Here is a 27,892-nt window from a genome sequence, read left to right as displayed (position 1 = left end):
ATGGGGGAGTCACCTGTCCAAGGTTGCGTCAGATTTGATGAGAGCCATGTGAACATCAAGCTGCCCAACAGGTAAGAATGGCCCTTCAGTCAGCCACACTACATGCCAAATGAGTATCTTGGGACAAATTATAGCCTACAGCCATAATAAGACCTAATAAGTTATTTTTTAACATACACTATTTCATATCACTTATACTAAGCATTTTTCTAAAGCACAGTACTAGTGATTTGAAATGAAAGTTTGTGTACAAACAGTTTAGATTTGGATAGTCATCATCGCTGGTAAAGTGAAGAAGTCATCATTATGTGAGGGTGCTGCGTGAAGTCACTATTCTGTATCATACTGTGGGCTTATCGTAAATCTAAACCAGTGGTTCTTAACATTTTTCACTCATTCCTCCTAGCATAAGTCTTAGATGTCTCACGACACTAACGTTTTCCCCCCAACCCTCATGAATTATAAAAAATGCAACAAATTCTAATCTGTTAAATACTTCTCTTAATTTATCTTATTTCACTGTTGTTTGTGAGTTTATGGTTTTAGTCTACAAACCCACTCTCTAAAGGTTTTGATAAATTTTTGCTTCCAGTATGTAGCCTAGTATTCATCAGGGTAAATGTTGAAATACCCACCCCAAGGGGAGGCCACGGAAAGGGTGACGATACATCCAACCCATGGAGGAGCCATGGACAGGGTGTCGCAACACTTACCCCAAGGAGAGACCATGGGGAGGCGCGCAGAGTGCATAGAGGGCCCGGGCCAGACAGTCCTCTGTCCCCCGCCACCATGCGCCCCTCTTCCTCTCAAGCAGACCCAACAGGAGATACATAGTGGTGGTACACCACTCTCCAGCCAGACCAGCATTCGCCAGGATCGGGGTGGGACTTGTAGAGATACAGTCCCAGGCAGCACCGTGACGACGGCCTCCATCCGCGTCGGGGAAGAGTTGGCCACCATACGCTCTTCAGCTGCTACCCCCTGCAGGACTGCGATGATGGCCACCGTCATCACCGGGGAAGGGACAGCCACCGTACACCCTTCATCTGTAGCCACCCTTGGGAAAAGCACACCGTCCACACCAGGGGGGAGATCATCCACCATACCTCTCCCTGCTGTGGCCCCAGAGAAGGGCAGAACCGCGGTGACGGCCACCGTCTGCACCGGGGAAGGATTGGCCATTGTCCATCCTTCATCTGCCACTTCCTCAGGGAGCAGGACTATGGTGACAGCCACCATCTGCACCGGGAAGGGGACAGCCACTGTACGCATTGCACCTGCTGTCTCAGGGGCACCTGGAACCATGACGACGGCCACCGTCCACATTGGGGAGGGATTGGCCACCGTACGTCCCTTGTCCACTGCCCTTGTGACTACCCTCATGGAGGACGTCCATAGCTTGCCTCACCACCCACCCAGAGGCCGAGTGGGACACCCTTCTCTCTCTCCCCACAGAAGTTCCCAGGCAGAGTTGCAGCTGGAGGAGATCTGCAAGACCCTGTCGTGAGTCTGTGCCTCGCAGCCAGCACCCCGGCGACGCCTCTCACTGTCAAACTCCATGTGGAAGGGATGCCGCTGGCAGCTCCAGACAACGACTTGACCCCAGTGAGACCGCAGCCCCCAGGACTCCAGGGCGCAACCTCCCCAGCCCCAACGGCAAGCAGTCCTCCAGGCGCGGGCAAAGGCAAGCCCGCCTGCTCGCCCTGTTCGGCCCCAGTCCCAAGGGCCGCCCTCCCCACCAAGGCCCCACTAGGGAAGGACCTTCCTCCACACCACCCAGCATCCCACTCCAGATGCCCCAGCCCCTGGCAATGGTCCCATGCCTCCTGCAAGAGGGCACACCTGACGAGATTTCTCCCACACCCGGACAACACCTGGGAGCAGCCCAAGACCACAGCAGCCCAGACCAGAGTCCACCAGTCCTATTGTGTCCCCTTACCTGTTCAGTATATAACATTAATATTGTATTCTGTTCTAAGTTGTAATTGAGGTAATATATGTTTAAGGTTGTTTAACCTGAGTTTTTATGCCCTGTTCCTCTTGTTGTATACTCTAGACCCGGTCTCGAAAGGGAACCCCAGCTCAGTAGCTCATGTTCAGAGGACGAGAAGTCGACCATTGAACACATAGCATAACACTGGTGTTTAGCGGTGGTTCTTGATCCGGTCAGAGACCAACGAGGAACATAAGGGAAAGTTTAACAAAATGGCAGCCAAACCACACATGCAATTACCAAAGTCCGACCCCGAACAATATGATATTAATACCTGCCTGTCCATGGTTAAGCCACTATTGGACATGGGATTTGATCATGACAGGGAGAAGATAGCAATTACCCCGCTGCACCTGGGCAAGGCAGTGTCAAGTACTGCCACCAAGATCATCCCGGAGCTGACATGGGCACAATTTACCCATATTGTCACTCAGGCAGTCACACCATCCTTAGGTAAAGTCATGGCTCTGTCATAGCTTGACGCCCTCACCTACATTGGCAACCAGGACAACACACTCATCCATGCCAGGCGACTCGTCACCGCCACTTATCCAGGGACCAACACAGCCACCCAGGAACAACTTATCTTCGATACCCTGTTAAGGATCCTTCCCAGCACCATAAGGGAACACTTCATAATCTTTGACCGAATGGGAGACCTTGACAGGGATGTTCAACTTATCAGGCGTCTTCTCGCCCATCGCACCACCTCACCACAAATCGGCGCAGTGAGCAGAGTCCCGATGAATCTGGCACAACCCCCAAAATCACGGATGCCCCCCAGATGCACAGTTTAACCAACACCACCCAGTATGGCCAGGGCACGGCCCACCAAAGGGCACCCCCCTTCTAAGGAGATTACCAACCAGATTTCCACAGATCCATGGGAATTTTCAGCATGTAGTCACCAGTGCCCTATTCATGACATGCAGGAACAACTCATAGCTGCCCGACGGAGACCAGCTACCCAAGGCCGCTAGACGGTCTCCTCCATCCAACATCACAACACTCCCAGCATATATCACAATTGCCATGTGCGTCTCTTCCGCCCCCTCCCGCCACCTCTCAACCATGCCACACTTGCTTACTTGCTTCCCCACCCAGCACCCCACACCACCACCTGCTTCCCCTGACCACACAACTGACTCGTATACCTGCTATCTCACACCATCACACTCCTCACCCTGACTCACTCTCCCCTCCACAGTCACACCTCCCACCATACCCTACACCAACTCCATCCCCTGTGACCTCACCTCCCACCCCAGCACTCGCCACCACCACCGGACACAAAGGCCCCACCACCCAACCGAGAAACCCAGCACCCACCCTTGGCCACCTCACCCCGTGACCAGCACTCCACGCCACCTACATCTGCCCTCACCCCCGCCACCCTTAGGACAAGCCACCCTACACCCACACCCCTGCAACCACCACATGCGGTTTATCTGCCCCCCCACCTGCCACTCCCAACCACACACTTGACTCATACGCCTGCTACTCCTTGCCCTCACGCACCCCCCCTCTTTCACAATTACGTCCCCCACCTTACCCTCCACCAATTCCACACCATCCCCACAGACCCCTGCTGCACCCCAAGCAACCTCACCACCACAGGACACCAAAGTCCAGCCACCCAACCGGGAGACCCCCCACCCACCTCTGGCCACCTTGCCACATGACCGACGCTCCACGCCACCTACTGTACACCTGCCCTGACCACCACCACCACCGCTACACCCACACTTCTCTCCTCCACTGATGTCCTACACCAGACCCCACGCTAGCTTCCCCTCCTTGACCGCTGTCACACCCCCACCTCCTAACACAAAAACTCCACCACACAAACCAAGAACCCCCCATCCCCATCCGGCTGCCTCACCATGAGGCCCAAGCTCCTCACCACCCACACCCGTCCTCACCATCGCCACTACCAGATCCAGCCAGCTCTCCTTCCCACCAGCTAGATACACATCCACACCCTCACCTTCACCCCCAGTGCCCCCAACACCCACCGAACCAACAACCTCCACCAGCCCCCAGCGACTCCCTAAAACTAAGGTCACCTCACCTGTCTCCAGGATTCAGCAGGGAGACATCGGCCTGTAACTTGCAATACTTTGGTGATAGAAGCTCCGTGTACAAACAGCTAGTTAAGGAGTTAATTACGAGTTCTGACAAAAATAGTCTGCCCTTCTTGAGTGTCTGCTCAGAACTGACGCAGTAATGCCTTCTGCCCAGGCTTGGGCCCTGGGAAAGCGTGCTAGGTCAGCAAGATTATTGGGGGCATGTATGCATTGGGGAGGGGCATATATACATCGGGGGTAGACATATTGTAGGGGGGGTACACTACTCCCCCGGGTAGCTGATGGTGTCTCCTAACACCAGGAGGTATATGGTGTTTGATTATATTACTAAGGCAGGGTCGGGGAGGTTTGTACAAGGGATAAGTATGATACAGGGGCAGTAGGGGAGACATGGCCATGTTTAGGGGAGGGAATTAGAAGGATATATACATATAAGATATACAAGGATTAATTGATAGGTATGTGTCCAGTAAGGGTCGAAGTTATACATAGACATAATGGGGATTATACAATAATATCTTGATACATGACAAACAAGGAGTAGATATGAGGATTTTTTTTTTTTTGTTAGTTTCTGTAGGATACACTGCCACTCAATAATGCATGAAATACCATCATTTTCTAGTACTAAGAGTTCTGTTCACAGTTTGGGTAATTGTCAGATGGCATTGGTAGTCACTGAATGTGAGGGCACTAAGTACGGGGAGTTTCTACGTCATGTGTAGGGCGTACTATGCCTGTAGCGACTCTGATTTCTTGGAGTCAGCGTTCCATTTTCCTGACACAACAATGCACTGCACATATGATGGGTAGAAAACCTATGAAAGTGATAACCACGGGGAAACACAACTGTTGGATGAACCCATGAACGGCTGAAGGCCAGAGAAAATTGATCCATAATGAAGTCACTGTCATTGAGGAATGTTAGCATGCGCAAGTTAGGGGAGGTGACGGTAATGTTGGCAGATGGTAGGGATGAAGGCACGTCGATTGGCTGAAAGATGTCATAGGAGTGTTTACGGACAGCTTGGTGATAGCGAGTGGCGTAAGTGATGACGGACTCCGATTTGACGGTACAATAGTCTGGTGCTGTGTAGAGACCACTAGCGGGGATGGATCGAACTGAAGAACCAGGACACATGATTGTGACAGTGATGGGAACAACAAAGAAGAAGTACTGGACATGGTTGAGGTGAGCATGGTGGACCGGGAGTTCAGGAGTTGGAGCAAAGGAACAGGCCGAGTAGATGGAATGGTTGCGAACTAAAGCAGACTCACTGGGTGTAGCGCTGCTAGGGAAGATAGCAAAAAGGTGGGCAGCACAGAGACGAGAGGTCGGAGTAAGGGAGGAACATTTCTGGAGGTCTGTGGAAGAAAGGAAGGCAACTGAAAGATGATCATGGGAGAGGAGGAAATATTCTGAAGGAACAGATGCTTGTAACAAGGAGTTGTAGAGGCAGAAAGGGAAGGGAATGATGTGGAAAAGGTTAAAGGTTATGGCAGAACGGAGAGAAATATGGACGACGACGTATTTGGTGAGAAGAGTGGCTTCGAGAACAGGATAATAATATTCGAGGGAGGAGTAGGGGAGGACTGGGGATAGATCAAAGGTGAAGTGAGCCCATTCCAGGACAGAACGGAGAGCTGAGACAGGTACTAAGTCGGCAGCGACTTGTCCATTTATGGCATCGACCAGGATACGAACCAAGGTAGAGACTTGAGACAGGAGAGAGTCGATGGCCAGTTGGAGATTATCCATGTTGAGTTTGAGGTAGAAGAACTGATAGATAACGTTGAGATCTGAAAGGTGTTGTCGTAAGATATCGATGAAGTTGTTTAGAGTGGACGTTACTTCATTTAGGTGGGCCGTAATCTTCTGTAACATAGTGTGTTGGATTTTGATGACTCGACGTTGGGATTCTAGGGCTGAAGCTAAATGAGCAAGATCAGATTTGAAGCCAGAAATGTCACAGGCTGTAGCAACGCCAAACAAGCCACTCAGAGTCTCACCTCTGAAGTCGAAGAGACCTCGTTTCACACGAGAACGACCAACGGGTGTCTGAATGGAAAATGTGTCATTGAGCTCAGTGAATTTGTTACTTATGTATTGCAATTGCCAGAAGAGTGGTGGGAAAAGGTTATAGAGATACTGATTTGGGTTGTGTGTCCCCATGATGGCCGTGAGATGGGTCTTGATTCCGTGGAGCTGGTGCACGTAGGCAGGTAGGGCAATGGCTACGTCGGCCAGTGGCGCAAGATTGTAGTGCAGGGAGACTACATCTTCGATAAGCATTACCTCGCCTCCTGAGCTGACCAAGGCCCTGGGACATACTCCACCATCATCCTGACCCGACCCAGACCCCAGGAGGGTCAGCACTGCCAGCAGGTAGACCGCTAACATTGTACCTAGAAAATCAGGGTAGAGTTAATGGGAGAGGTCCTGAAGAGGTTGATGGGCAGAGCGCAGTTTGGACCGATATTGATTGGTTGATGAATGAGTAGGTGTAGGTGGAGATGAAGGAGACTGAGGGATAGGTGGAGATGGAGTAGACTGAGGGATGTGCGGAGGGGAAGGGGGGTCAGGAGGTTGTGTAAGTGATTCTTCCAACACGAGGCCACAGGGTGCTCGCTTTAAGTCATCGACGTGGACCCATCTGGTGTCCTTAGTGGACAGGTCCTGGAGGTGAAATCTGTTGCCTTGTTGAGTGAGGACGTGGTGGGGCCCTGTAAATTTGTCATCCAACTTAGAGGAACGCGTATGGGAATGAGCAAAGACAAGATCGCCTACATTGATAGTGATAGGAGAGGCAGATTTATGTTGGCGCTGCAGCATGTCCTCCTGAGAGGAAGCCAAAGTGGATTGGACATACTGGTGGATTGTTTGGAAGTTGGCCAATTTTAGTTTAACATAATCATCCATGTTGTAGATGGGTTCTGGCTTTGAGGATAAGAGAGAGTATGGGAGGTCCTTGTCAAAACCAAAGAGGACGAAGAAGGGAGATTCGGCAATGGATGCATTGATGGAGCTATTGATTGAGGATGCCACTTGGGGAATCCAGTCATCCCAGGAGGAACTATGGGAGCCTAGATGTCTAAGGCACTCTAAGATTTTTCGGTTGTGGCGTTCTACAAGGCCATTGGAAGCCGGATGGTTAGGCACGACATTGCACTTATTGATATGAAAGCAGTGACAGATCTCATCTAGAAGGCTATTGTTGAACTCTGTACCGTTGTCAGTAAGAATGGTATGAGGGGTACTGAACGGGCAAATTACGTGATCTACAAAGGCACGTGCAACACTCTTCGCGGTCTTGTCAGAGAGGGGTATGAGGACACAGTAGCGGGAGAAGTGGTCGACGGCTACGAACAAGTACTCAGCGCCGGATTCCATGAGAGGTAGTTTTAAGAGATCGATTGAGACAGTTTCCCATGGTCGTGACGGGATTGGGTATTGTAAGAGCGGTGCAGGTAAGCCGGTTGATCCTTTGTGGCGGTGGCAGAAGAGGCAAGAGTCGCAGTGGGCATTGATATCACAGCGCATGGTTGGCCAATAGTATTTGAGACGTGCTTGGCACAAGCATTGGTCTTTACCTGGATGGGAAGCTTGAGGGGTATTATGAACTATGTGAAGAACCGTTGGTATCAGGGCAGTGGGGACAAGTTGGCGTACTTTGCGATTGGGCATGTCTTTGCCTGTTAGTAATGTTTTCCTGTACAAGAGATCACCATCTAGCATGAACTCATCTAGTGATACTGGCAGAGTAGGTAAGGTCGAGGCATCGCCAGATTCTAGGAAATAAATGACTTTGGACCATATGGGGTCTTGGCGCTGAAAGTTTCGAAAAACTTCTGACGTTAGTGTAGTGTTTTCAGTTACTTCGGGCTGCAGTGATGTTATAGCTGCTGCTACGTGACGTGAGAGTGCGTCTGCGACTACATTCAACTTTCCTGGTACATATTGAAAAGTGGGATTGAAGTCCTGGATGATGACGGACCATCTAGCTAGCCTACCTGTTAGGTTGCGGTTCTTGAACAAATCACATAGTGGAAGGTGGTCTGTTTCGATATGCACTGGATAACCATAGATTATATCTCAGAAATGTTTCGAAGACCAGACTACTGCTAACACTTCGAGATCTGTGACACTGTAGTTACGTTCAGCGGTTGTAAGAGTGCGGCTAGCATACGCTATTACGCGCTTCCTTGATGCTTCATCGAGTTGCATCAAAACGGCACCAAGTCCAGTGCCTGAGGCGTCTGTGCAGAGAAGAAAGGGTTTGGTATAATCAGGGAATGCTAGAACAGGGGCATTTACAAGAGCTGTCTTTAGCTTTTGGAAAGCCTGTGACTGGTCGTTAGTCCAAACAAAGGGCACATTCTGCTTGAGTAAGTTTTTTTTTTCTTTTATGCGAGGAAGAAGGAACCAAAGGCCATGAGCCCGCAGTAACAGTTCCCTCCAAGAGAAAAACAAAATACAATAGAGAGCCAAATTCAAGATCCAACCATTTTGAGATGCCTGTACACACTGCATTTGAAAGACTGGAGATCATAGGCAGCAGGAAATACAGACAGAGGGAGACAGTTCCAGAGTTGACCTGTTGCATAAATGAAAGACTGGGAGTAACAGTTAACTCTTGCATTAGAGAGTTGGACAGAAAAGGGATGAGAGTTTGCTGCCAGACAGGTGCTACGTGCCCGTTGTAGAGGTGGAGGAATGCAAGCAGACAGTTCAGAGGAGCAGTGACCATTAAAGTAGCGATAGAAAAGAGATAAAGATGCAACAGTGCGGCGAAGAGACAGAGGTTGAAGGGGGTCAGTATGAGGAGGAGAGTTAATGAGACAAAAAGCCTTTGACTCCACCCTATTGAGAAGAGCTGTATGTGGGGAGCCTCCCCACACATGAGAGTTGTACTCCACACAGGGGCGGATAAAACCAATGTATAGAGTCAACAATTGTGCAGGGGTAAAGAAAGAACGGAGTCGACTTAGCACACTCAATCTCTTGGAAGCAGATTTAACAAGAGATGTAATATGATCTTTCCAAGATAAGTCCCGAGTAAATGAAATCCCAAGCATGTTCAGGGATGATGCAGGACTAAGCTGAATATTATTAAACATTAATGGGTGTACCTGTGGAAGATTTTGTTGGGTTGATAGGTGTAAGAACTGAGTCTTAGATGCATTAAAAACAACCATATTATTTTTACCCCAGTCAGAGATACGAGCCAAGTCAGACATTAGGTGTGCCATAGCCTCATCCCTTGTTTGTTGAAGTAACTGTTGAGATGGGCGTTGCGGGAACCGAATGGAAAGGTGAAGGGTGGAGTCATCAGCGTATGAGTGGATAGGGTTAGATGTACAGCTTAGATAATTATTGATGAATAAAAGGAAGAGAGTTGGTGATAGGACAGAGCCCTGAGGAACACCACTGTTGATAGATCTAGGAGAAGAACGATGGCCGTCTACAACAGCGGCTATAGAACGACCAGAAAGGAAGCTAGCGATTAAGGCACAGATAGAAGGATAGAAACCTTAGGAGGGCAGTTTGGAAATTAAAGATTTATGCCATACTCGATCGAAAGCCTTTGAGATGTCAAGTGCAATGGCAAAGCTTTCGCCAAAGTCCCGGAAGGAGGATGACCAGGAGTCTGAAAGGTAGGTGAGAAGATCGCCAGTGGAGCGTCCCTGACGGAACCCGTACTGACGATCAGAAAGAAGGTTGTGATAGGAAAGATGCCTTAAAATTTTTCTATTGCGAATTGACTCGAAAACTTTTGAAATACAGGACGTTAAAGCAATTGGATGATAGTTGGAGGGTTGGGAGTGGTCACCCTTCTTTGGGACTGACTGAATGAGAGCAAACTTCCAGCAAGAAGGAAAGGTACAAGTTGACAGACAAAGGCGAAAGAGTTTGCCTAGGCAGGGTGTAAGCACAGAAGCACAGTTCTTGAGAACAACAGGAGGGACCCCATCAGGCCCATATGCCTTGTTAGTACTGAGGCCAGTCATGGCAGAAAATACATCAGCTGAAGAAATTTTAATGTCAGCCATGAGGAAGTCAGAGGGGGGAAGTGATGGAGGAACAGCACCGGAATCGTCTAAGATGGAATTGGAGGAGAAAGTTTGTGCGAAGAGATCTGCTTTATCAGTAGAAGAAATAGCTACAGAACCATCAGAGTAGAAAAGAGGAGGGAAGGATGATGAGGTAAAGTTGTTAGAAAGGTTTTTGGCAAGGTGCCAGAAGGAGCGGGAAGAATTCGAGTTGGAGAGTTGAGAGCATTTAGTATGGATGAAATTATTTTTAGCAGAGCGAAGAACAGACTTAGCACGATTCCGGGCAGAAACGTAAAGATGATGTGATTCAGGGGTGGTTTGGCTTCGGTACCTTTTGTAGGCCCTCTCCTTGTTGCGGACAGCATTAGAACAAGCGTGATTAAACCAAGGCTTTCTTGCTTTAGTCAAAGGATATGAGAAAGGAATGTATGCTTCCATGCCCGAGAGAATAACCTCCCTAATGCGCAAGGCACACTCAGATGGCTCACGGCCATGGAAACAATAATCATTCCAGGGAAAATCAAAGAAGTACTGCCTGAGGGCCTCCCAGTCCGCGGCTCCAAAATGCCACAGACGACGTTTCCCTGGAGGGTCCACAGGCCGTACCGGAGTGATAGGACAGGTTAAGGTGATAAGGTTGTGATCGGAGGAGCCCAACGGAGAGAAAAGATTAACAGAGTAAGCAGAAGGATTAGTTGTGAGGAAGAGGTCAAGTATGTTGGAGCTCTCTCCAAGGCGGTCAGAGATATGGGTAGGGTGCTGTACAAGCTGCTCTAGGTCATTAAGGATAGAAAAGATGTAGGCTTGTTCACCAGGTGGATCAGTGAAAGAAGAGGAGACCCAAAGGTGGTGGTGAACATTGAAATCTCCTATAATGGAGATTTCAGAGAAAGGAGAAATGGATAGAATGTGTTCCATCGTAGAAGTAAGATAGTCGAAGAATTTTTGATAGTAGAATTAGGGGATAAGTAAACAGCACAGATATATTTAGTCAGAGAATGACAAGAAAGCCAAAGCTAGAGTGTAGAGAATTCAGAAGAATCGAGTTCAGGAACACGAGAGCAAGATAAGTCATTGCGTATATATACACAACAGCCACCTTTGGCTTTGAAATGAGTATAGAGAAATTAGGAGGATACAGAAAAGGGTTTGCTGTCAGTTGCCTCAGACAGCTGAGTCTCAGTTAGAAAAAGAAGGTGAGGTTTAGAGGAGGAGAGGTGGTGCTCAACAGAGCGAAAGTTAGAGGAAAGGCCGCGAATGTTGCAGAAATGAAGAAGAAGAGAGTCAGACAGTGGTTCCAGGCACCTCGAGTCGTCACCGGGAGAGGGGCGGATGGTGGGGGCATTTATGGTCCCCCCCCCTGGGGACTCCGAGGCTTGGTAATGAGACGCCATTTTTTGAATTTTGGAAAAGGAAGTGTAGTGTGTACTGTGCATGAAGTTTATTGTAGATAGAGAAATTTGAACTGGAGAGCATGCTGGCCTACTCTCTGTGTAACTGAGACACTGAAAAAGTTCAGCAAAGGGGGATGGTCAGGAACTAGTCCTGAGGGCTGATGAAACAGGAGCTCCAGCACTCCCTGTCATCAGCTTTCCATCCACCTCGGGAGTACTGCCCTGCTCGACTGGTGCAATCTTTGCATACTCTTTAAACCCCGGACGAACAGCCTCTTCCCAGAAGGAGACTACGGAAGGGTTGGTATGCTGCAGGGGTGCTCTCTGGGAGAGAAATCGTGAGATTGGTACACTGGTGGAGCGCATGTTTGCCGTCATCTGTTTTATGTTTCCTCTCTTGTGTGATATATTGCGAAAATAATATGCTAAATCTGATAAACAACGTCTCCGAATCAGTCCAATGGTAGGAAATAGTTTTAATACTTGATACTTCAATACTTGAGAGGGGGTTCAATGGTGGTTAGGATTACGGGAACTAGAATTTAGCGGTTTTGTTTGGTGGTTCATTTGGGTTAGAAATAGGTTAATTTAGATCAGGTCAGGCTATCTAACAGACTTGTACACCATTCCACTTCATATTACTGTCTTCAGAAAGATAAGCACGTGGTATAATTTAAGGCAGTGATTAGGATTACGGCAGTTAGAATTTAGCGGGGACATTCGTAATCCTAACCACAGTTAGCATTACGGCAGCTAGAATTAATTTGTTTGGTTTGGTTGTTTAGTTAAGTTAGAAATAGGTTAGGTTAGGTCAGGTCAGGTCAGTTTTAGTTAGGTTAGGTTATTACTGCTACAGTTCAGCTTCAACCGCTAGAATTTAGCGGTCATGTTTGGTTTTTCTGCTGTTAGAAATGTTAAGTTAGGTTAAGTTATGGCTACCGTAAAAAGGAAGTGATTAGGATTACGGCAGCTAGAATTTAGCGGCGATGGCAGTAATCTAACCACGGCCTACCACGTGCTTGCCTTTCTGAAGACAGTAGTGAAAAGTGGAATGGTTTACAAGTCTGTTACCGTACATAAAGTGCTCTCGGAAATAAGCTGTGAAGTCGCCTGGATCACCACTGTATGAGACACAGGTAACTTGGGAATGATAGAAGTCAAGGATTGGGCTGTGTGCATGTAGCGGTCACTGAGCTCTATAGTGGTAGCAGTAGTTTGATCATAAACGGGTAGCACCAGTCTCCTAAAAATCCATAAATACAGTATCACACACAAAATAAATGATAAACATTTTAAAAAATTGCAAATGCATTTCGTGAATGTAAAGGTACTAACTAGTTACATGAATATGATATCAGTATAAAAAAAGATACGAAGATATTTGGGAAGAGGCGGGTGATGCTCCTGCTTCATATTCCAGTACTTTCAACCCCGAGAGACCTCTTCACGTGCCGTACAAGGAACCTCTTCACTTTAAAACTACGGCTGGCGCGACGAAGAGCTTGCTCGTGCGAAGAGGTAAGTGAGAGGAGAGGAAAAGGAAACATGGCGTTTCCACCTGTCATAGACTGGGGGAGATGTGGGGTGGCCCCTGTCATTATGGTGGGGTGCAGGGGCGGTGGGGGACGCCTTCTGTGCCTTCTCCATAGTATTTTCTTTCCCTGAGGCTTGGAGAAATCAGCATATGGTGGGGAGGCTTGAAGGCGTCCTTGTGTTGTTTTGCTGTGCCGGGCAGCTTTTAGCTGCTCATGGATATCGTGGATTGGGTAGTCGTGGCAGCAGGGAGAAAATTCCCATGGGCTAATTCTCTTGACCTAGCCCATGGGTTGACGACGATGAGATGCGTGGGGAATTGATTGATCTCGCCAATGTGTTGAGGAGTGGAGTGGATGGCTAGAAAGCGCCTCATTAAATTGATATTTTTATCCAGGTCTCCCGTTGGTTCATGTATTATTAAATGTTCTTTAATGAAACTGGGGAGGATACTGAGTGTGTTAAATATAAGCTGTTCCCGGGTTTTTGCGTCTGTTTCCGGGTACGCGGCAGTGATGAGCCGCCTAGCCTGGATGAATGTGTCATCGAGGCTTCCGTTGTATGTGAGGGCATCGAGTTAAGATAAGGCTATAAATGTGCCCAGGGATGGCATAACTGCCTGTAATGCTAGGTATTTTTGGCTCAGCTTCCCATTCCTTAAGCACCTAACGTGTAGCGGGGTTCTCTTTTGAGACCGGGGCTTAAACAAATAAAAGAGAGGCAGGACAAAAAAAACTCCAGGCAATAACCTTACACGTGTATTACTCAGTCAGACAGGAGAATCAGCAGATGTTACAGATGCAATATTCTGAGTGATCATAAACTCTTATAGCTAGATAGGGTTAATAGTATCTCGCAGGATACTGTTTGGGAATGTAGTGAAAATAACACTCGAGGTGGAAATATTCTAAATTAGTGCAGTCTGGGGTCTCTACATGAGTGGAGTGGCTAGAACTATTTCTCACAAAAAAGGAGGGGGGGATGTAAGGCACTGGGGTCTAATTATGATTATAGTAGTATGAGCTGGAGTTCAATGGTAGCATGTACACTTTAATATGTTCCACTCGTAGAATGCTTTTACTCAATTAATATTACTTCTCCACTGGTTTGGGACTTATCTTATTACGGTGGGGTAGTTCACTGTATCTACTCGTCCTTTCTAACACTTGGGTCTATCACTGTTAATACACTACTCCACCTCGTCACTGCTCGGTCACTATCATTTCACAGTCACAGTCACTATGATTCATCTGGCGCCCAGAGTGCAGCTGAGGGGCAGCACGGCGTCACTACTGATGGGGCTGGGCACCACCAGAGGTCTCCATGCTCAGGGGGCACGGAATCACGCGCAGGGGTGACTACTCTCGTCCGGAGCGCAAATGGGCCCGTACTCTCAGGGCTGGGGACAGGAGTGCGGCCCTCAGGACTGGGGCCGAACAATTGCCTGAATCGGTCATTCAGGCTCCTGACGGAGAGGGAGGTCCTCCGCCATCGTGGTGTAGGGAGTTCCCGCCAGGGCGTTCTGGGGAGGGTCTGGGGTTCCCGAGGACTGTGGTCCCCAGGGCTGGGTGGCGCCAACAGGAGGGGGCTGCGGCACCGATCTGCATCAGGGCCCATCAAGTGGGTCTCCTCCAGAGCCAGTCGTAGGGAGCAGAGGCCGGGGGAGACTACAGGGCCTCTCCAATACTCCTCTACGCCCTCTGCTGGGGGTCAGGGAACAGGCGTTAAGCTTAGGCGGCTCTCAGCCACTTCCTGCAGTAGGGCCTGGCTACTGGCCATGGCTTCCTAGGGGCACGGCTACAAGCCGCCAAGGTCCGGCTACTGGCCATGGCTTCCTAGGGGCACAGCGACAAGCCGCCAAGGCCCAGCTACTGGCCGTGGCCTGAGAGGGTGAGTAACTGCCAGCAAACCCAGGGACACCTTCGGAGCGGCTACAGGCCATCTGACGAAGGTGGGAGCGGCTACAGGCCGACTCAGGGGGAACACCTTCGGAACGGCTACTGGCCATCTGACGAAAGCAGGAGCAGCTACCGGCCATCTCCTCGTTACCCTCAGAGTGGCTACCAGCCGTCTCCTTAGCGAGGGGGGAGCAGCTACCGGCCGTCTCTGGAGGAATGCCTTCGAAGCGGCTACAGGCCGTCTGATGAAGGTGGGAGCAGCTACAGGCCGACTCCTTCAGGAGGGGTTTGGAGCGGCTACCGGCCGTCTCAAGTGGAACACCTTCGGAGCAGCTACAGGCTGTCTGACAAAGGTGGGAGCAGCTACAGGCCATCTTCTCATTACCCTCAGAGCGGCTACTGGCTGTCTCCTTAGCGAGGGGCGAGCGGCTACAGGCTGTCTCTTGGGGAATGCCTTTGGAGTGGTTACAGGCCATCTGACGAACGTGGGGGCGGCTACAGGCCGACTCCTACAGGAGGGGTTTGGAGCAGCTACCAGCCATCTCTGGAAGGACGCCTTCTTGACGAAGGCGGGAGCAGCTACCGGCCATCTCCTGGTTACCCTCAGGTCGGCTACTTGCTGATTCCTTAGTGAGGGGCAAGCGGCTACTGGCCGTCTCAAGAAAGAAGACACCTTCTTGGCGAAGGTGGGAGCGGCTACTGGCCGTCTCCTTGGGGGTGCTGGCAGGAGCTGGACAGACAGCTCCACCCCTTAGCTGGTTGGTGAAGGCTCGCCCAGAAGGTAGTGCAGTATTCCTGCTATGGCGACAGTGGTTGGGCTCTGGGTCATAGGGGCGCGCGGCCCGGGCTGACTTGGGCCGTTGTCGCACCGAGTCCTGGTGCGCTGCTGCTTCTCCTCCTTAGGCTACTTGTGTGGGTGTCTGGGAGTTCGTGGGGGCACTATGCTGTATTCCTTGTGGGGGTGGCTGGGTGTTCCAGGGGGCACTATATTGCATTTTACTGCCTGCTTCACAATTTGTGTGAATTGGTCCCATTTTAGTCTTGGGACGATTCTCGGAGCTATGCTTGCCACTACTTTGCCCAGGTGTGGCAGTGTGACGGAAGTTTTCTCCCTGTCGTTTTCAAACCCTATGTCAAATAAGGGTTTTACCATATTCAAGTACACATCAATGTTGTATTGTTTGAGGTTGAACTTTGGCAATTGAATGTGTGGTTTGTCCGCCATTGTATAAGATTTCCCTCTTTGTTCCTCTGTGTTCTAATCGGATCCAGAACCACTGCTTTCCACCAGTGTTATGCTGGGTGTTTTTAGTCCAACCTCTCGTCCTAAAGACACCAGCGACTGAGCAGGGTCCTCTTTCTAGACTGGAAGTAGAACACTCACAAAGGAACAGGGCATAAAAACTCGGCAGTATACCTTAACACATCTATTGTCTTAATTTAATCTCCTTACAATACACATTCAAAGATATATTGAATATGGAAGAGGTAAAGTGACAGAGTGACTAATACTGGTACAACGTAGTATTGATGTCAGAGTCAGTGTACAATTTCACTTCAGTACACATATATAACAGGTCACAAGGGCACGGTATGGATGTCTGAGCCAGTGCACAATTTCCATTCAATATACACATCGAGATACACAACATATGAATAGAGTGAAGTGACAAGTTGATTAATATTAGCATACATATCACATGGGCACGATGTCTATACCTGAGTCAATATACGAAGGGATGTCACTTAGCCAGGCGACACAGATCACTCGTTCGGTCTTTTTAGACTGTCCTTAGTAGGTTAGTCTCGGGCCGCACACTAGTACATCACCCTGGTTCTGAAGGACTTAAGCACAAATACAGTACCTTGGATAAGGTAGAATAGGAACCTTAGTGTATTGTTTTTGTCTCACTGTTCACATCACTGATTGTCACTTGCACTAAGTCTTTAACACGACTCTGGGAGTTAGAGGTGTCATCACCGGATTCCTGAAGCCTGGGGTTAACTGAGGTGGCGCCCGGGAGTGGGAGGGGGCCCTTCAGGAGAGCTTTCCTGTAGGAGGCATGGTACAGCTCTCAGGGGCATCACGACCTGGCGTGTGTCTGGTCTGGGGTGCAGGGAGTCTCTTCCATCTGGGGGCCTCGACCTGGTAGGTGGCCCTCGGGACTGGGGCCAAACAGTGTCAGGAGTCGGGCCTGCCGCTTCTTACTCCTGGCGGAGGGCTGACGGAAAGCAGGGCCGGAACGGTCCCGCCTTGGGGTCCGCTGGCTGGCCCTGGGAGGCCTGGTCAACCCCAGGTATCCGTCATAATTTCGGCAGGAAGAGTCGAATAATATAAACTGGTGTTGGGTTGACACCGGTTAGTGGGTGCTGACTCATAGGGCCCATGTCTCCCTATGGATGGGCAGGGGACCATCCCCCGCATCCACAAGGTGAGTAGATGTGGGGCGGAATGGGCCGAAGGTCGATTTGTGATGGGAAAAGTAATGGCTATAAAGGCAGGATCTGGCCGCTCCCGTATCGACCAGAAGTCTGGCTTTCACCCCGTTCAGCTCCATCTTGTGGTAAACTGGGGGGTGATATTTGGGGGAAATGGCCCCCACCACCATGGGAGGGTGTGGGGACGGGCCTATAAATCCAACTGTCTGGGGCCTCCATCTTCTTGCTCCAGCTCCTGTTCCCCAGGGTCGGTCTCCTCCACAGGTGCAGGTTCGTTGTCTGTTGCCTCGTCCTCTAGAGAGGAGACTTTGTGTTGGCCTGGGGTGGTAGCTTTCCGAAGTGCAGCCTTTAACTGGTCTCGGATATCATGCAGTGGGCACCTGGAGCTGCACGCCGAGTATTCCCAGGGATTCACTAAGATGAGGTTGGGGTTCTTCCTGTGGGCAGGGCACCAGTGTGTGGGGTGTGCCCTAGGTGGGCTAAGTGCTGGGGTGGGGCTGGTACGGTGCATAGGCGGACGTGGCTTGACTGGGGGAGCTGGAATTTAGGTGGGAAACATCCTTACCACGTTGATCTGCTGGGGTGCAGGGCGGGAGGTCAGGAGTCGCTGTATCAGCTGGACGTCTCCATTCATGTCTCCAGTCGGGTCATGGATCATAAAGTGCTCTTTTACTACACTGGGGAGCACTCTCAGGAGAGTATTAAAGGTACGCTGTTCCCGGGTTTCATCATTTGTCTCCGGGTAGGTAGCGGTGACCAGGCGTCTTGCCCGGATTAGGGTATCATCTAAGTTCCCATCAAAAGTCAAACTATCCAGTTGGGATAGTGCCACCACTTTCCCTAGTGATGGGGTGATGGCTTGGATCATGAGTCTCGTATTATTGTCAGGTGAGATCCGGAACGATTTTGGGTGCTATATTAGCCGCTGCTTTGCCCAGCATTGGGAGTGTAACTGCAATTTTTTGTTGGTCGTTTTCAAAACCGATATCTAGCAAGAGTTTAATAATCGCCAGATATGTGTGAACATCGTACTGTTCGGGGTTGAACTTAGGCAATTGCACGTGTGGTTTGGTTGCCATTTTTCCCGGTATTTCCTGATTACCTCTTTCGTATGCCTGGTTCAAGAACCACCACTGTCCACCAGTGTAATGCTAGGTGTTTTCAGTTCAGCTTCCCGTTCCGTGAACGCCTAGTGTATAGTGGGGGTCTCTTTCGAGACTGGGGCTTAGACAAATAAGAGAGAGGCAGGACACAAAAACTCCAGGTAACAACCTTACACGTATATTGCTTAGTTGGACAGGGGAATAAGTAGATGTTACAGGCACAAGTATACTGGGCAATTATAAACTCTTATTTCTAGATATGGTTAGTAGTATCTCACAGGATACTGTTTTGAGTCACAGTGAATAGCACTTGAGGCACAGCGTTCTTAATCAGGGAAGTCTAGGGTCTCTATGCGTGTCGAGTTGTTAAGGTTATTTCTCAATGGGGAGGGTTGTATAAGGCACTGGGATCTGATTATGATTTTAGTATTACGAGATAATTTCTGATGGTAGCGTATTTACTTTGTTACTCTCAACTCGTATTTTGCTTTTAAGCAGTTATTATCACTTACTCCACCACTTTGATGTTTATATTATTACTGAATTATCCCGTACACTGCTCACTGTATCTATTCTTCTGTCCAACACTTTGATATTGTCACTGACTTCCACTAGAAGTTCAATTCACTGTTCTTCCCAGGCACTGCTTGATCACTGATGTTGCACAATTTTGGTCACTATGGTTGTATCTGGCGGCAGGGGAGCGGGCGGAGGGGCTGCACAGCTCCACTACTGATGGGGCTGGGCACCACCAGGGGCCTCCATACTCAGAGGGCACAGGATCACACGCAGGGGCATCCGTTCTCATCCAGGCTGTGGGTGGCGAAGGGCCCCGCGCTCTCAGGGCTGGGGACAGGAGTGCAGCCCTCAGGGCTGGGGACAGGAGTGTGGCCCTCAGGCCTGGGGCCAAATAATTGCCTGAACCAGTCGTTCAGGCTCCTGACGGAGGATGAGGACCTCCGCCGTTGAGGTGTGGGGAGTTCCTGCCCGGGAGTTATGTGGGGGGTCTGGGGTTCACGAGGGCTGCGGTCCCCAGGGCTTGATAGCACCGACAGGAAGGGGCTGCGGCACCGGTCTGTGTCAGGGTCTGTCAGGTGGGTCTTCTCCAGAGCCAGTTGTAGGGAGCAGAGGCTGGATGAGACTACAGGGCCTCTCCAATACTCCTCTAAGCCCAAGACTCCCTCTGTGTCAGGGGTCGGGGAACAGGCGTCAGTTCCAGGTGGCAAAGCGGCTACAGGCCGTCTCCTGCCGTAGGGCCCGGCTACTGGCCCTGGCTTCCTGGGGGCGCAGTTACAGGCCGTCACCATGGCCCGGCTACTGGCCATGGCCTGAGAGAGTGGGTGGCTGCCAGCAAACCCAGGGGCACCTTCGGAGCGGCTACGGGCCGTCTCCTGCAGGAGAGGTGTTGAGCGGCTACAAGCCGTCTCAGGGGGAACACCTTCAGAGCGGCTACATGCCGTCTGATGAAGGCAGGAGCTGCTACAGGCCGTCTCCTTCAGGAGGGGCGAGCAGCTACAGGCTGCCTCATGGGGAACACCTATGGAGCGGCTACAGGCTGTCTCCTGACAAAGGCGGGAGTGACTACAGGCCGTCTTCTGATTACCCTCAGAGCAGCTACAGGCCGTCTCCTTAGCGAGGGGCGAGCGGCTACAGGCCATCTCAAGGAAGACACCTTCAGAGCGGCTACAGGTCGTCTCCTGACGAAGGTGGGAGCGGCTACAGGCCGTCTCCTTGGAACCCTAAGAGTAGCTACAGGCCGTCTCGTTAAAGAAGGGTGAGTGGCTACAGGCCATCTCTGGGGTGCTGGCAGGAGCTGGATAGGCAGCTCCACCCCTTAGCTGGTTGGGGAAGGCTCGCCCAGAAGGTTGTGTGGTATTCCTGCTATGGTGACGGTGGGCGAGCTCCGGGTCATAGGGGCGCGTGACCTGGGGTGACTTGGGCCGTTGTCGCACCAAGTCCTGGCGCGCTGTCGCTGCTCCTCTGTGGGCTCCTTGTGGGGGTGTCTTGGTGCTCTCTGGGGCATTATACTGCATTTTAGATAGGATGGAGAGTGAGAGACTAACGAGGAGAGTGTATGTGACTGAGGTGGAGGGAGGAGAGGGAGGGGGGGGCCAAGGATGGGACGGAGGGATGGAATGGAGAAGTATATGAGAGAGAGGAGTGTGAGCTGGGAGCAGGGCAGTAAAATGGCATGGGGACAGGGTGACATGGAGGCGATTTGTTGCTTGTTTGTGGCCAGTGGCCACCCCTTACGGGATTAAGGCGTCTGGCAATGGATAGATAGATAGAATAATAATAAATAAAAGTCAGTATGTTAATTTATTTAAATATCTCAATATTTTACAGTAATTCCCACAAATATATGCAAATGGTTTGCGCAAGCGCTTAGCGAAATTGCACAAGCTAAATATTATACTGCACACTTGCACATATTACAGATAATAGAAAATAATAATAATAAATAAAAGTAAGTAAGTATGCTATTTTATTTAAATATCACAATATTTTACAGTAATTCCCACAAATATATACGTAATGCTACGTGTTTTAGGTTCGGCTTCCTGTCCTGTAAACACCTAGCGTATACTGGGGCTCTCTTTCTAGACTGGGGCTTAGACAAATAAGAGAGAGGCAGGACACAAAAACTCCAGGCAACAACCTTACACGTGTTGGACAGGGGAAACTCGATGACACAAGTACACTGGGCAGTTACAAACTCTTATGTCTAGATATGGTTATCAGTATCACACAGGATACTGCTTGGGTCACTGTGAATAGCACTTGAGGCAGAGTGTTCTTTATTAGGGGGAGTCCGGGTTTTCTATACTCGTGGAGTTACCAAGGTTATTTCCTACTGGTGAGTGTTGCTTTGGCACTGGGGTCTGATTATGGTCTTAGTATCAGGAGTTATTTTCTGATGGTAGCGTATTTACCCCGTCAGACTCGACTCCCACTGGGTGGCCATATTTGTGTTTATGCTGTCACTGTCACTCACTCCATCACTTTGGTATTATCACTAACTCCTATCAGAGGGGTAGCTCACTGTTCCGTCTTTATATTCCCTGGTCACATACATTGATCACTGTAGTTGTTATTCACTCCACCTCTTTGGTATTACTGTATTACTGACTTCCATTAGAGGGTTAGTTCAATATTCTGACTTTACATCACTTGATCACAAACACTGCACTATTACTGTCACTGTTGTCGGGTCTGGGCATCGTGGCATTCAGGTGCAAGGGCGGAGGGGCGTCACAGCTCCGGTACTGACGGGGCTGGGCACCACCGGGAGCCTCTGTATCAAGAGGCCACGGGATCACGCGTAGGGGCGTCCATTCTCGTCCAGGGCTGTGGGTGGCGAAGGGTCCCGCGCTCTCAGGGCTGGGGACAGGAGTGCGGCCCTCAGGGCTGGGGCCGAACAATTGCCTGAACCTGTCGTTCAGGCTCCTGACGGAGGACGAAGATCTCTGACATCGAGGTGTGGGGAGTTCCCGCCCGGGAGTCCTGGGGACGGTCTGGGGTTCCCAAGGGCTGCGGTCCCCAGGGCTTGGCAGCACCGACAGGAAGGAGCTGTGGCACCGGTCTGCGTCGGGGTCCGTCAGGTGGGTCTCCTCCAGATCCGGTTGTAGGAAGCAGAGGCCAGGGGAGACTAAGGGGCCTCTCCAATACTCCTCTAGGCCTGAGACTCCCTCTGGGTCGTGGGTCAGGGAACAGGCATCAGCTTCAGGCGGAGGAGTGGCTACAGACCGTCTCCTGCTGTAGGGCCCAGCTACTGGCCGTGGCTTCCTGGGGGCATAGCTACAGGCTGTCGCCATGGCCCGGCTACTGGCCGTGGCCTGGGGTAGTGGGCAGCTGCCAGCAGACCCAGGGGCACCTTCAGAGTGGCAACAGGCCGTCTTCTGACAAAGGTGGGAGCGGCTACAGGCCGTCTCCTTCAGGAGGGTTGAGCAGCTACAGGCCGTCTCAGGGAAGGCACCTTCAGAGCTGCTACCGGCCATCTCCTGACGAAGGCGGGAGCGGCTACGGGCTGTCTCCTTCAGGAGGGTTGAGCGGCTACAGGCCGTCTCAGGGGGAACACCTTCAGGGTGGCTACGGGCTGTCTCCTGACGAAGGCGGGAGTGGCTACAGGCCATCTCCTTATTATCCTCAGAGCGGCTAGTGGCCGTCTCTTTCAGGAGGGGCGAGCGGCTACAGGCTGTCTCAGGGGAGGCACCTTCGGAGCAGCTACAGGCCATCTCCTGACGAAGGCAGGAGCAGCTACAGGCTGTCTCAGGAAGGACACCTTCGGAGTGTCTACAGGCTGTCTCCTGATGAAGGCGGGAGCGGCTACAGGCCGTCTCCTTATTACCCTCAGAGCGGCTACAGGCTGTCTCCTTAACGAGGGGTGAGCAGCTACAAGCCATCTCCTTAGCGAGGGGTGAGTGGTTACAGGCCGTCTCTGGGGTGCTGGCAAGAGCTGGATAAGCAGCTCCACCCCTTAGCTGGTTGGGGAAGGCTCGCCTGGAAGGTTGTGTGGTATTCCTGCTATGGGGCGAGCTCCGGGTCATAGGGGCGCATGGCCCGGGCTGACTTATGCTGTTGTCGCTCTGAGTCCCGGCGCGCTGTTGTTGCTCCTCTGTGGGCTCCTTGTGGGGGTGTCTGGGCGTTTTGGGGGGCAGTATACTGCATTTTAATATGCAAATGGTTTGGACTTTGCGACATTGCACAGGCTAAATATTTGTCAGATTGTGCACTTGCACTTGCGGAAGGTAGTGAACTGTGGATTGTGCATTGCGTTTGCGCAATGTCCTTCTTTGTTTGGTCTGACCACCACTGGTAATAGTGCCTTTGCCCTCTCAACCCAGACTTAGACTCCTATGTATACTGTATCCTGCATGATACTAGACCCATTAATGCCAGAATATGTATTGATTGTTGTCTATGAAATTGTATCAGATTGTCTATTCGTTCCACATCAGTTGAATTCATCAGTATATGCGTAAGGTTGTTGCCCTGTGTTCTTATGCCCTGGCCCTTTCTTGTTTGTCTAAGCTCCGGTCTAGAAAGAGAACCCAGCTGTACTCTAGGTGTTCCAGGGACAGGAAGCCACCCCTTAAACACTTGGCATAACACTGGTGGTAGGCAGCGGTGACCACCATTCACTCATCTGATGTAGTGCTGCCAATTCCTTCCTTCACCTTTATCATTCTTTTTCTGTGTCTGCCCTCCTTTTGTCCCATTTCTATCATCTTTCCGTCACTTTTATTTTTATCAATCATGTTTCCATTTCAGGTGGCTTTACACTGAGTGACAAGCTTAATGGTTTCCTTTAAGCCGGGAAACCATTTACAACACTGGGTGGTCACTATATAACCAACCCAGGTGTTCCCTTCGTGTCAACAAGTGGGTTGGTGGAGGGTTAGTGTCCCTTCTCATAAAAAGCTAACAGACTCAAACGGCTACCCTTTGTGGGATCATGACATCTGACTATAGATGGACAGAAAAGATGGTTTTGTTTCTAGATCCTACCTACCTCATTATCATGACTGAAATACCCACCCAATGAGAAGACCTCGGGGAGGGCATGACACCCACCCCAAGAGGAGGCCATGGGGAGGCGCACAGGGGTCCCAAGCCACACCGCCCCACATCCCCCGCTACCATATGCCCCTCTTCCACCCAGCCAGACCAGCGGGAAGTGCATTGCCCCAAGTGCATTACCCTCCGACCAGGACAGCACTCACCAGACTCAGGGTGGGACTTGTTTGTACACAGTCCCAAGTAGGTCTTCGGTAACGTCCACCAGACTTGCCATTAGAGGAGGAACGATCACCAGTCTTCCCAGTCCTACATACCCCAAGGGGAGCAGCGGAACAGTAACATCCACCAGACTTGCTGTAGAGGAAGCGTCCACCGATTCTCTCTTCTGTCACCCATCTGTGGCAGCAAGGACATGGTAACGTCCACTGGACTTACTGTCAGAGGAACGTCCATCGGACTTCCCCCACCTGCTGTCCCAGGGAAGAGAGCAGAGCCTTGGTAGCATCCATTGGACCTGCCATAGAGGGGGCATCCACCGGATACCCCTCGACTGTGACTTTCCCCCAGCAGTGAGACCTCAGTAACGTCCACTGGACTTACCGCAGGCGTAGGAATGTCTATTGGACTTCCTCTCCCTGCTGACCCCGTGACAAGTGGTGTCCCAGTAACATCCACCGGACTTGCCGGGTGGGAGGAATGTCCACCAGACTTCCTTTCTTCATTACCCCAGGAGGGAGCCTTGGTAACATCCACCGGATTGGCCAAGCAGAGGAAGCATCCACCGGATCTCCTTCCACTGCCCCGGAGTGGAGTTCCAGCAACATCCACCAGACTTGCCAAGCTGAGGGAACGACCACCAGTCTTCCCTCCTCCACTACCCCAGAGGCTCCTGCCGAGGACAGCATCACTGGCTCAGCCTGCCCCTCCAGAGGCAAAGCGAGATGCCCCTCACACTCCCCCTGTACCACTAGGGGTGTAGATCGCTACCCTACAGAGTTCCAGTTGGAGGATGTCTGGAGTGGACCCGTTGTGAGCCTGGGCATCTTGTCCCTGCAGCCGAGCCCTCGACGCCCCCAGCAGCTGTTGGACTTCCCAGGAGTGAGCGACCGCAGGCAGTTCCTGACGGTCTCCCCCTCCCGATAAGACAGCACCCCACGACCCTCAGGTGTTCCTCGACGACCCCAGGCCAGGACCAGCCAGGACCCTCCACCAGGACTCCCACCACAGCCAAGGGCAGGCGCCAGGCAGTGCACCTACTGGCCCTATTTGGCCCCAGTTGCAAGGGCCATCACACTCCTAAGGCCCCACCAGGAGAGGGCCACCCACGACGCTACCCTTCAGCCTACACCCGATGCCTGACGATGCAGCCCGAGACGAGCGCCTCTCCCGAGAGCGCACCCTGGACGTTCCCCCTCCCACACCTGCCCGCCAGCTGCACCTACCCATGATTCAGACTGTGTTCCACTTGTGTACCAATTAGTGTTGTATTGTGTTACATGTATTGTGCAGTCCATTGTATTTTTTAAGGTAATATACGTGTAAGACTGGTTAGCCTGTGTTTGAGCCCTATTCCTTTGTTTCATGCTCTTGCCCGGTCCTGAACAGAAGAACCTACGTCCGTGCGCGTGTCCTATGTTCAAGAAATTGTACTCAGAACACGCAGCATAACGATAAATAAAATTATCATCATCCTAACTTTCCCCACCCAAGTACTGTTTCTTCACTTAAACCCTGTTTGAGCGTTTCTCAGAGTGATATACTGTACTAGGATTATTTTCAGGGGAATGGAAGTAAAGAAGCCATTGCACAGCAGTAATGTGATCACCACTCCAGTGTATGAAAGTTAAGCTTTGACTTTCCAGGAAGGACCCAAGTCACAAGTGAGAGGGGTGGAAATGAGTTATCTGGGAGGAATGTATCGAGTTACTTTGAAAGAAAGATAAACAAATGTGGAAATTTGGGTGCACTGAGACAGTGCACCCAAATTTCCATGTGGAGAGATTGGAAAATGAAAGATTGACTAGGGAAGTGTATGTGAGTGGAGGGGGAGACAGCATGAGGTGGAGGGTAGACACAGAGAGGTACATAAATGAGCGGGGTGTGAGTTGCCAGGAAAGCAATGTGACTGCGAAGTTCAGGCTGATATGAGGGCAGTTTAATCACAACCACCCCTTCTGAGACTAAGGCATTTGACTGTAGATAGATAGATATAGCTTTTAGCTACAGCTTTTGAGTGCATGCAGTGCCCTACTCATAGAATGAGTTTTATTGTCCATTTCTGTGCAGGTGCCGCCGTTGCCACACCTACAACGAGGACCCCGATGCCCCTACAGTGCGTGAGAGTTGTGTTATTCTGCTCAGCCAGATGACTCGCAGCCCCAGAGATGCCTGCTTCCTGGCCACCATGCTGCTGCTTCCCGTGGTCGTGACAGGCGTGTCACTGCTACTGCTGATGCTGGCTAGCCACCCCAACCCGGCCCTTGCACTTTTCATCATTGTTATCCTCCTCTTCCTAGTCTTGTTCTCTGTTATCAGGCACTTTGGCCGTCGCTATGCCCAGATGTACTCCACTGAGCAGGATCTCCTCTCTCTCAATGTTCATGTTGCATGAGCTATATTTTGTGAACTGCTCCTTATGTTACTACAGCACATATGGTGAAGATGCAGTCAAAGAATGGCTGTTGCAGTGTTTTTTATGAGTTCTTGTTGTATGCACAATACTGAACACTTCTGCTTGCTTGCAACTGATGAAAGTTGAATCAGGCAGTTGGCAATGGAGTGGTATTAATCAATGGTCTTATTTTATGATCCATTTTGCTCCCCATTCTTTTTAAGAGATATTTCCTTTTTATATCCTATGCAGAGGAAAACTGCAAGACATAACTCTATATTTTTAGATACACGAGCATGTTTAGGAATAACTTGGTCAGTCAGTCAAACCCTAGGAATTTTCACATGCAAGTTGCTTCACTCTAGCAAAACCCCAAAGGACTTTCACTTTTCACTTTAGCTCCTTCATGATTTTCACTTGCAAGGTGTTGCGTTTTTGTGAAGTCCCATATAGTTCCATATGTGTCTAGGACTTCAAGTACATTATATTGTATAGCATATCAGGTATTCTGCAACCAGCTTCATGAGTGGCCAGTAGCCTACTTAGCCTTGTATGATGTAGGTGCATATTACTTAAACATACTGCAAAGAATTCTATTTTCTTAATTATAGTACTGTAATCCTATAAGGGATGCAAAACATGCCAAAATAACTTGTTCTTAAAACTTAGTGGGTCAGCTTTTTTTTTTTTTTTTTTCATGATCCTTAGTTACTGATTGCAAGATAATTTATTGGGAGATAAATTATCCCCACCTGAGAGGAATGCATGATATACTTCACCTGTGTGCAGTGGAGCCCTGTCAGGATAGGTGTACAGTATATCCTTTTTTCTTTACAAATGATGAATTAAAACTAAGACTATAGGCATTATATTAAACGATGGTTTCCTGCTCTGGCTCACAAGCTGTTGACTGTTATTTAGGCTTGTGCTTTAGGCGTCATCAAAAGCAGGGGCGTAAGTGCAGAACTTGTGATTCTTTGATATATATTTCTGTGCCAGTAATGGAAGACTAAGAAACAGGGTTGAAAAAACATCATTCCTAAGAACTATCCAGTCAGAAGTGCATACTAACAAGCTCGTGCCACACATAAATGAGCCAGATCTCAAGTCCCTTCCAAACCGGATGCCATGCACACGATGTCTGTGGAAGTTTACAATCTCATAAAAAAAAAAAAAAAAAAAAGTTGGCACAACCCTGTGATAAAGGCAGGTGATTTTTTATTTTAAATACCTGATGGTTTAATGATCAAAGAGAACCAA

General features: G+C 50.2%; 1 protein-coding gene across 1 annotated transcript; it reads left to right on the top strand.

Annotated features, from left to right (window-relative positions):
• LOC145406745 (uncharacterized) lies at positions 1–26,632 on the top strand. The gene is made up of 2 exons (XM_080277843.1): positions 1–71; positions 26,308–26,632. The coding sequence occupies exons 1-2, from the start codon at positions 1–3 to the stop codon at positions 26,630–26,632; spliced, it is 396 nt and encodes a 131-aa protein (XP_080133969.1).
• Positions 26,633–27,892: the final 1,260 nt, after the last annotated feature.

The sequence above is a fragment of the Coenobita brevimanus genome, chromosome 71 (genome assembly GCF_032717465.1).
Source record: "Coenobita brevimanus isolate Jiangsu-jjx chromosome 71, ASM3271746v2, whole genome shotgun sequence".
Classification (NCBI taxonomy): Eukaryota; Metazoa; Arthropoda; class Malacostraca; order Decapoda; family Coenobitidae; genus Coenobita; species Coenobita brevimanus.
This window is presented reverse-complemented; position numbering and strand designations above follow the sequence as displayed.

Bases quoted from the DNA above. Each gene is read 5' to 3' on its own strand.
- LOC145406745 (XM_080277843.1), top strand. From the start codon at position 1: ATGGGGGAGTCACCTGTCCAAGGTTGCGTCAGATTTGATGAGAGCCAT. The intron at 72-26,307 runs GTAAGAATGGCC...ATTTCTGTGCAG, and splicing joins AACATCAAGCTGCCCAACAG to GTGCCGCCGTTGCCACACCT.